This window comes from Pocillopora verrucosa, chromosome 8, assembly GCF_036669915.1.
Source record: "Pocillopora verrucosa isolate sample1 chromosome 8, ASM3666991v2, whole genome shotgun sequence".
Lineage (NCBI taxonomy): Eukaryota > Metazoa > Cnidaria > Anthozoa > Scleractinia > Pocilloporidae > Pocillopora > Pocillopora verrucosa.
In genome coordinates this window covers 8046468-8056836 of record NC_089319.1, presented here as the reverse complement: position 1 = coordinate 8056836, position 10369 = coordinate 8046468, and the positions used below count along the sequence as shown (strand labels likewise).

Sequence of the window (10369 nt, the reverse complement as noted above, 5' to 3'; positions counted from 1 at the left end):
TGCTTCTTTCGCCGGAGGCAACTGAAAGAGTGATTGTTTTCTTGAAGAAGTGGAAGCTGCAATTTCTGTTTCTATCCTTGGGCAAATATTTCATCCAAAAAATTTTAAGAGCCGTGGGTATATTATAATTTCCAACCTTAAGTCAAAACAAGATTATTTCACGCCTTGATTGTTACCATGGATTACGTAGATTTCTGAATAATTCATAGAGCGAGGGAAGAAACAAAAGCTCACCTTGGCGGGCACCGAGCGACGAACATCTGTTAGCCTTACAGATAAAAGCACAAATGCCGGACAGCGAAATAACAAGAATTACAGGGACGACTGCGAACGGATTCCTTTCGAAGAATCTCCAGCCAAAATATAAATACATTGAAGACCCTGCCGATGTCGTATCACTGACTTACAAAAATCAATTCAGTCAGTTTAACGTGAAATATCACGAACTAAAAGTGATTGCATCGCCGATCTTCGGCCGTTTCAGTGGCGAACGAGTCGTCTTTCAATATGACTGGGACACAGTTGTGGTATCGACCGAAAATAATTCAGTTTACGTCATGTTTTTGCGAGCAGGGACTTCCCCAGAAAGTGTTCAACGATTCTGTCTGAACTTTCTTTATTCAAGCGACGCCGAGCGGATTTTAAGGTAAGGTGTTAATTTGTGTTTTTATTTTCAAGCGAATCTTTTGATTTGACGATCCATTTATGCACTAAGTGTATAGCAGTGCATTGCGTTTCTGAGACGTAGTGACAGAAAATTTTATTTGGTACAAAGATTTCTTATAAAGCTGATATTTACTATGGACGGGATTTAGCGATCAGTGACCTCAGACTATCGATGCGTGACCGTAACCGTTCAAAGTCATTAATTTCATTTTTTATATTCATATGAATTTATTTTGTTTCGTTTCTGAATCTCATTGCTTGAAAACTAGTTACCTCTTCTGATTAAATTAGCGTTCTCTACTTAATTTTTTTCTTTCTTACCGCTTATCATGACAGCGTCATAACGCGCGAAACAGAGAAACGCGAGAGGTGTCACAGTATATGAGGCAATATAAAGGATGATTAGGGTGTCTTGTAATGGTTCTGTTTTGGTAAGGAAATCAACAGGTATTTTGTAAGCCTAGAAAATGTATCGCTTTTGGATAATGATGCGTAAACGTAGACAGTGAACCCATTTATGTGTTTAGGGACGCGTTCGGAGTGCTCCAATACGCGTGAATGTATGAGCTAATTTTTATTAGCTCCTCAACTTATGTTAGGGACCGGTTATTATTTATGTAGAGAGGCGAGGGGGGGGGAGGGGAGAGGAGGGAAAAAGAAGGGGGGTCAAGGCTATTTCGGATCAGCGAGGGAGGGGGGGTTAAACTATTTATAAAGAAGTTAAAAGGGGTCAGAAGTTTGAGGTAAATATTAAAAGTGGTCCATTGCCCAAGGTGGGTGTTATGCAAAATAAACATCTTATGGTTGTATGTGACTTAAATTTCGATAATTACTGTTCTTTTTAAATTTATTTCATGATTTATTCACAGAATATCCACATAAAAAGATGTGGCTCTTCATCTGTGAACACCCAACAAAAGTACTATCCATAAAAATTTATATACATATACAATAATCAAGAAAAATTACTAGTATTACAAAACTATTGAGTTACTGTGTAATCTATACATTTTGCGCATGTATAATAAATGAATGCAAAAGCGGTCTTATTAAAGAAGGAGAAGTCTTACAAGGAGGCTAAAGCACGCGTTTTCAAAAATGTTTTGCAGAGCCTACAGTATTCTTTGGGAATACTGTAGGCTAGTAATACTGAGCCTACAGTATTACTGGTAATACTGAGCCTACAGTATTACTAGTAATACTGGGCCTACAGTATTACTAGGCATATGACGGGGAGGGGGTCATGACATAAATATTGGATAATGAAGGGGGCTCACTTTCTACAACCATCCTGCATGCAGTGACGGCAAGCGAAAAGTGGCGCGGAAAACGTCAAGGTCAGACAGAGGAAAAATTGAGGACTACCTGACAACCACACGTGCCCTTTGTTGCTTGTTTTCTTGTGACTGAGAGGCCGATGAATACTCAGATTTAGAGAACTAACTTTGAATCAACTCATTAATTATATTTCCATAGGGAACATAGAATGAACGACGACGAGCTCAGCATTACATCAAACGTGGAAAGAGTGCCCGCACCTCTGACGGTGCAGTGTCTTAGGTCAGTTGTTATCAACATGGAACGCATGCCCAAGAAGGAGCTCCAGTATCTACCCAGTCCCTATCGAGAGCTTTTTGTCCCAGACTCTTTCATTCCGGTCAAGTTTAACCTTTGGCCCCGACATGTATTTGGGAAAGGAGAGAGTACAATTCTGATGGTGAAAAAAGAAATGATCATCAGCGAAGTACTGCTGTTATTAAGGCAAAAATTAGAGCTCAAAAGCGATTTAGACGTGTGCTTGTTCAGAAGGAGCCTTCCGGTTGAAGAAGATGAGGTCATTATGGATGGAAATGTCTACTATGATTGCGTCGTTTCACCATCTCATAGCCCAACAGCCATTGCCAGTGCAGTGCAGCTCGAAAAGCATCACGGGAACATACAGGCAAGCCCTAATAAGGAGGTAAGGACCAGAACATTGCGTTTGAATAAAGTGGAGTAAAATTTTAAAACAATTTCTTAATTGTGAGATTTTCCATCTGGCGGTCTTCGATACACGAAAGCTAAACAGTAAAAGGTGGAAAACCGAGGAAGGCTTGAAAAGGAAATAATCGCGAATCGAGCTTAGCGTTCGCCTCTAAAGATTTGATATGATGTGCTTGCGAGCAGACTGTCAGTATAAGCGCTGAAGGACGTGCGTTTTCCCGCCGGCGGGAAGATTTGAGTTGAGACAACTAGGCGAGTTCTGCGAAGGGTCTGGCACTAATAGTTCTAGACCCTTTGCAGAACTCTTGGCGGCTCGCGTTGCCCAAGGCTCCATTCCTTTCCACGGATGAAGAAACGCGCCCGCCGAAGTGCTAATGACGAGGAACTTCTCGCAGGTTAGTGACACATGCTAAACATTTTATTGAAACTTATTCATTAAGAACATTTCTTGTGAATTCTTAAAGGTTATTATAGCATCGCTGGTTGGAAGAGAAATGAAAGAACTCCAAATAAACCTGTCCCTTCCCCTCAGATACCTAGACATTCAGTTGCGCCAAATGTTTCGACTCAAGCCGTGGAGTTTTCTAGTACTGTATCTTCCAAGCGAGGGCCGCACCATATTTCACGCAGGAAGGATGATTTACTCAAGTTACGAAGAGGAATTTGCTAAGTTTCTTGTATCCAACGGGAAGAGAAATTTTCCAAAGCCAGACCGAGGTATGGAAACCTTAGGAGTCAAAGATATGTACAAGGAATGCTCAGCTTTCAAGAAATCACTTCGTAACCATGGATTTCGCCCTGGAATATTGGTAGAGGTTTTCGAGGTCACTGGGCCAAGTGTCCCGGTTATGTACTCTGGCGCGGTTACAAAGGCTCAAGTCCTTGACGTGAATCCGGATTGGTCGCTTCAGACATTCCTGTATTACGTCAAAGTGAATACTCCACAAGCATCGAAGATTGAATCTATCGACTATGTGAGAGACTACAAGAACGGCAAAATGACGGATATTTTGAACATGATGAAGAATCTGTGGAATCGGCCTGATCAAGGAGGTCGACTTGAGTACGTCAGGCTACGCAGCTAAAAAAAATAACTATGAAGTACCTTATAAACCCACAACTGGCTGAAAAAATCAGTTGTTCATATTAAATCTCGAATGATGGCGAAGTCGGTGAGCTCATAGTGTCAATTGGTACTTCATGGGTCCATCAGGTATTGAAATGACCTGGCAGAATTGCTACTTTCTTTGAATTGAAAAACATTGTATGGTCATGCGATTTTGTCAACCTGAATTAAGGGCTGTTCTTCGGTCGCTTCGATACAAAGTCATCTCGATACAAGTCGGTTCGATACAAACAAAAGTCGATCCGATACATCGGCAACGTCGATTCAATACCTCTTGAAGGTCCTTAAACTCCTTTTTTCGGACTCCTGGACAGTTGGAAACATCCTAATTTATCCTTCACTAGTTTTTATCGAAGTGACAGAACTTGTATCGAAAGGACTTTGTACGTGTATCAAATCGACTTTTCGATTTATTAAATCTACTTCAGTTTTTATCGAAACGAGTTTGTATCGAAACGACCGGACTCCGTGGGTATCTCAGACTGATCCGTTAGCAAGTAATTAGAATTTCGCCCAACATGAAAGTTTAAACACGACGTTTGTTTAAAATGAGGAAACTTTATTAATTGAGTACAAAACAATTTTATCATTCCTTCTCCAGCCTATCTGTTTGGCCATCAGTCAAGCGATTTCAAGGAGGGATGGATCACTTATCTGTTAGAAATGGATGCAGAGACATGTTACTGCTGTCACAAAGCTTTCACAGTATTGTTCTAATAAGGATACAAATTTAAAAACTTCACATTAAACAAGCATATTTTTAGTTAAAACATAAATCTTCTTTCCTAACCGATTTCTAAATTGCTTGGCTTTACCGACTGAAATTTCGCCTACTAATGTCTTTCATAAAGATTGTTTTATGTCGTTACATGAAATTTAAAATCGAAATGGAGACAGTTCTCCTCCTCAGACACCTCACTTTCTTAGCGTATAACGATAGGAGTGGTTTCGGGAAAGAGAATGGAAGTTAATGTAATCAGTAACTGGTGAATGGTAACCTGTGTAAGTGTGTCACAATTACAAAACTGCGCGCGTGGGAGGGAATGGGGGGGGAGGGAGGGGGTCATTAGGACGCATTTGACATCGCTAGAGAAAATTGAGGCTTGATGCCGAAAAAAATACAGCAACTTGACGTGCCCCAAAACACTAGAAAAACGACAGTCAAAGACCTCCTTCTCCCTTGTATCGCAGTTACATGGAATTTTATCGAATGTATTTTCTTTTCTGTTAAGCAACATTTACGTGATCTACCTTCCTTGATCTTGTACGTTGAATCACTGTGAGTTATTCTCACGGCTTTGTAAAAGCGATAAAAAAATTCCTCTCTTGATGAGTCCCAGCCTTTTTGAAGCCCAACGACAATGACCTGAAAAGAATTTTGTACAATCATCAGGAACATTGTTGTTTTAGCATTTTTCCCTTCATTCTGGCAAGAGACAAGTACTGAATTTTTTTTATCTTTGCAATAGACAACACACAATAATCGATTATTATGATACCTTGATGACGAGAGTTGTTAAGATCAAAACCAACTCTATTATTGTGGTGAGAGCCAGAGCCGCAGACCAGTCATCATTGACTCCAAAAGATGCAGCAAAACTACTCACGGCAAATTTACCCAGCATGGTCTTGGCGTGTTCACATTCGTCGATTTCACCATCCTTCAAGTCAAACACTTTTTTATCCACTTGAGATTTGACTTCGCGACAGACGTGGTATATTTTAACTGAGCACTTTCCCCGGTAATTCAGACTCGTTGCTCCTGAACTGTTTGGAAAAGAATAGTTTGCTTACGTTCAAATTTTCTGGGGTTTTTTCTCCGTAACATTTGGGATGATATTACTTAACATCTTATTATGCTAGAGCCGTAATGTAGAATATTGGCCTTTGGCCATATATTAACGAACCTCGCGGTGCTCAGTCCGCACTCGGCCACGACCCCTCTCGGGCCCTTATTTACCAGTACAGCCCTCGTGCTCGTTTAGTGAGGAGATGGTATCTAACAGAGTTTGAACTCAACATCTTCATTTTAGGTAAAATTTTTTACATTTTCACGAGTGAAAGTTGCAGGTTTTTATTTTCAGAGGAATAACTTTAAGGATTAATTAAAACACTCTTGAGTCTTAACTTACCAAGATAATGGCAGTTCGAGAGTCCAACTCTTTCCCTTGTCAAGCTGCTTGTACATGTCGATTAGTTGTAGAGTCAGTGCCACTGGCTTGCAAGTCGAATTTATAAGCAGGATAGAAGACTAATAGCGAGGAAAGAAGAGAACATTGATTTCAAAACCCGTAAAACGATTATAACTTAACTACAACATAACTACATGATTGTAAATTGACTAAGAGAGATGGTAAGTTTTCTCTACAACTACATGAATTAGTAACTCAACGATCAGTGTAAAATTTATCACCAACCTCCCCATTATTATGAAAATTCATCTTTCGTGCTTTCAAAGAAGTTGATTGTGAAACTGTCAGCTGTCCCTGTTGGTCTAAACATGCCAATAAAAGGTATAAAAAAAATTAGATTTTAGTAAGGCTCACACCTGCGAATTTATAACTGACGATATCAAAATGGTCGCATACTGAGGAATACAATGAATACTGACCGTCAGTCTACTAATGAGATGTGAGGGCGCAGGACGTGCTTCTTTGACCGCGGTTGAGGACGCAAGCACTGGGGCTGAGCTCGAAGGGAAAAATTTCAGGACACGAAACGAAATCTAACAGGCTTAGATCCCGGAGGGAGGGGCGGGGGGGGGGGGGGGCTAGATAATGCGGGTTTTCGTCGATTTTTTTTCAGAATCTTAGTTTCGACTTTTACTTTGTCTTGTCTCTCCAACAGGAAGATAAAATACACAATCCACGTCATTCAGCCTGAAGACGTGCGCGGGAGGTTGCTGGTTTCAGTCTCTTTCAGAGAGCGCGACACTCTGACTTGTGGTCGTATTTTGTGTTAAAACAGCCCAATCCGAGGGTAACGACCAGACAACTGCCGCAATTTTTGAAATGCGCTGACTAATTTTTTACCAATTAGAGATTACAGAGCATTTCTACGCACTTACACGATGAGCATTTGTAGTAAAACATCCCATTTGGCCAAACGCTGACTTTTATTTCGCAAGTGACAAGACTGTGTTCATCATTAGTCCATGTAGACAGTTTACATGTATGTTTATGCACGGTTCGGTCCTTGTGGTGGTACTTAGATGCAACAGCGATCCTAAAGGCAAAACGGTGTGTCTGGCGCTGTGAAATGAATAAAACGTTATTACAACGTTCAGGACTGCTTTTTTTGCTTACAGGCTCGTGGATCAAAAGATTGGAAGTTTTTTTAGAAGAGACTGGTCTCTTTGTCAGGCTAAGTGTAAAAAATCTATTTACGAAAGAAGAGGCTTAAGTCCAATCTCCGTAGAAAATATGAATTACACTTGTTAAATGAACCACGACATTTGGCTAAAATAAGAACTCCGAAACTTCATAAAATTTCGAACAAAAGGGTAACTATTTTGTGCAAACGAATGCTCAAAAAACAACTTACTAAAACTCCACGAAACAAAATGAAAAGTAAGCGAAAAATGTCCTCGCCAGTTTTCCAATGTCAAGATTGGAGTTGAAGTGATTGGCTAATTTGTGAAATCACGCGCGCCGCGCGTGAATACGAAAATAATACAAAGGGGAGAGAAGAAGAGAAAAGTTGTTGCTTGAAATTTGAAAACGAAAGATATTTTTTATACTAAGCCAGGATCGCAGCAAGGACTGCAAAAATCGCAAGCTCTTCGAGCGCAGATTTCGAATTAAATAAAGTCTTTTTTTTGTCTTGCTGCGGGGCAGACCCCATGACTTTAGCCATGAAGATGGCACATAGTCTATGAAATGTACTGTATGCTGCGTCCTATACTCACGACACCATGGTCAGTTTTCCTAACCATTTATTGCCATCGCCGGCACCCACATATTTCTTCGAAAGGAAAGAGTAAAGAGCATGGGAGTCCAGTCCCCTCCCAACCAGAGAGTAGGTCAATAGGCCACTGCCACATCACGGCTGATAATTATAGCTTATTATTACGGGAAAGTTGGACCAAGGCCCTTTAAGGTCAAAACAAACAATTCACTTTCTTTTAAATCCACGTCAGTAAATGAACTTTACATCTTAACGCTTTGACCCTTAGAGTGACTAGCACCCAATTTCTCCCCACAATATCACCCCTGCATCAAACAGTAAGGTCACAGGAATAAAGGAAATGATCACCAACTAAAGACGTTCTTGATTGTTGAACAAATTCTCCACGTAAGCACCTCAGGAAATGTATAGAGAATACTATGTTGAATATGCATGATGATGTTTGGGTGTACAGGGTCGAGTGCCAATAGGGAAGAAGCGGTAGCTAACAGCGAAAAAATACTCAATTTAGTTTTTGCCCGGAAAAAAGCAATAAAACCGTGGGAATCTTACCGCTGGAACCGTAAAGGCTGACTTCGGCTCCTGTAGTTTTTTCATTGCCGCACATTGTAAGGCTACAGACATCTTTTTCGTCGAAGGAGCCTGGTTAACAGCGACAGATAAGTTTATGGTAAGATATATTACGTGATTTGCTGGTCGATTTTAAACAACAAATGAAACAAGTTTTATTTCAAGTCTTCTATATCTTGTGTAGGAAATTGTTGCAATGTGACATTCAAATTTTCGGTAGAAATTAAAAATCCGTGGGAGGGAGGGAGGGGCGTTAATCAGGGTCAACATTTTCCTGATATTTGTAAATTAGCGTATGGTATTTGAAAATTGGGATGGGTTTGCAGACCTCCTTGATACTCGGAATTATTCCTCACCGCATTATGTAGCTTCACACTGATATCGGCAAAGTGTGGGTCTTCTGTGGTCTCAAACTTCCAATGTTTGCAACTTTTGATGTTTTCCGACATTGAGCGTCGCTGCTGATCAAAAGTCAGAACTAATGCATTAAGTCTAGTTATCGCCTTATTGTTTAAAAAATTTTCTTTCCGTTTTTTCGATCAATTGTTTAGATAACGATTCTGTGTTTCGTGTGGTTTTGTGTCGCTTATTTAGTTGTTTGTGTGATAGTTGCCCGTCGACAAAGGCTACGTAGCTTGAATATCAATACAATAGTGCGGTTGTTTTGATGTTCCTTGCGTCCGATTAGAGCGCTTTTTTTAGCAAAATGGAGTAACCACAGTAGCTTATCACATACAAAAAGAAAAACTCAACCAAGAGCTCCTGAGAACTTAAAAGATACGCATTTTGTAAATTTCTTTGATCGCGGAAATGCGCTAGTAGCGACAAAGTCGTGATTGGCTCAAGCTTTGCCCCTGATTGGTCGAGAAAATTGCGCCAGCCTTTTAACAAATCTCAGGATGTTGTTAAGCCAAGCAAATGCAATTCTGGATCATTGTTTGGTTTTTATGCGTTTCACTTGGGATTTGCGCGGCAATAGTACTTTAATTTTCGTTAGCTATACAACTGACTGTCCTGCTTTGACCTCACAAGAATGATCTACCAAAATATCTGACTTTGAAAGAGTATAGCTGTATCATCCAATGCATCTTCAAATTGTGCGTAATACACTTACCAATTTCTTGCGTTTAGATTTTAAACCAGCGCAAGGGAAGATCAGCGAGAGGCCAAGAAAGCAAGTAAAAAGTGCTACCAGTCGCCTTCTACATCGACTCTTCATCCTTTGGGTTTTTGTCTATCTCCCAGAAAATGACGTCATAATGACTTCTTGGAAATTAGCGCGTGCTCAAATTCGTACTCAGGATCTTCTCTTCCACTCGCATCCTTAAAAGAACCTTCGATTTCTGTGCATAGGAAGAGAGGTTCAAAGGACATAAATTTGTAAAACCATCACGGCAAAGACAAATCCGCTCTTACAAAGCGAATTTCTTATGAGTGTCGGAGGAAATTAAAGATGGTGCTGGCTTTGCTTTCTTTTTCTCCAGGATTCACCTGGAAAGCTTGTGCCACCCTTTCAAACGATCATTCAAGTTGCTGTTGTCGCAAAAGCAACTTGGTTACCAACATACGTTTTTCAACGCTTCAGACAATTACCGGCTCTTTGAAATTTAATTGGCTATCTGTTAATTTTATCTTTGTCCTGATTGGCCTTTGTGACTACCTTAGGTTCTGTTTCGCGATACTCAATCGAAACGAGCTCTAAGTCAAAAGCAATTAGTGGTACAGTTAGCCATTATCACTGAAGGAACTGGTTATTCAGGAAGTCAATGTTCGTCGGGCCCTCCCTTTATCTCTGTTTTCTTTGTAATAAGAGAGGGTCTTGACATAAGCACTGCGGCTTCTATGGTAAATATATTCAGTATAGCCTTCAAAGAGACCTTGATTATTGATGATGAGGGACGCGCGTTCCTTTACCGCGGGAAGATTTGAGAGTAGTCAGGAAGAAGTTTGCTGGGGGTATGGGACTAACATCAGTGCTAGACCCCTTACAGACTTCTCATTAACTTGCGTTGCTTGAGGCCTCATACCGCGGGCGCAGAAATGCTCGTTCCCAAGAAATGCTTGTTCCGAAGAAATACTCGTTCCGAAGAAATGCTCTTTCCGAAGCGCTAATAATGT

General features: G+C 40.5%; 1 protein-coding gene and 1 pseudogene across 2 annotated transcripts; one reads left to right on the top strand and one right to left on the bottom strand.

The window, feature by feature from the left end:
* Positions 1–74: 74 nt before the first annotated feature.
* LOC131793216 (uncharacterized) lies at positions 75–4524 on the top strand. Of its 2 annotated transcripts, XR_009340895.2 has the most exons (4): positions 75–646; positions 2143–2626; positions 3114–3862; positions 4377–4524. XR_009340895.2 is itself a non-coding variant. In XM_059110629.2 (3 exons), the coding sequence occupies exons 1-3, from the start codon at positions 288–290 to the stop codon at positions 3732–3734; spliced, it is 1464 nt and encodes a 487-aa protein (XP_058966612.2). In that variant the 5' UTR covers positions 75–287; the 3' UTR covers positions 3735–4524. The 2 variants fall into 2 exon arrangements, 1 of the variants encoding a protein (XP_058966612.2); XM_059110629.2 differs by having other exon boundaries at positions 3114–4524.
* On the bottom strand, positions 4465–9470 carry LOC131793183 (uncharacterized; annotated as a pseudogene).
* Positions 9471–10369: the final 899 nt, after the last annotated feature.

What these genes read in the sequence shown, in the direction of transcription:
- LOC131793216 (XM_059110629.2), top strand. Translation starts at nt 288, where the DNA reads ATGCCGGACAGCGAAATAACAAGAATTACAGGGACGACTGCGAACGGA. An exon ending in GACGCCGAGCGGATTTTAAG is followed by an intron (nt 647 to 2,142) that starts GTAAGGTGTTAA and finishes ATATTTCCATAG; the next exon opens with GGAACATAGAATGAACGACG. An exon ending in AGGCAAGCCCTAATAAGGAG is followed by an intron (nt 2,627 to 3,113) that starts GTAAGGACCAGA and finishes GAATTCTTAAAG; the next exon opens with GTTATTATAGCATCGCTGGT.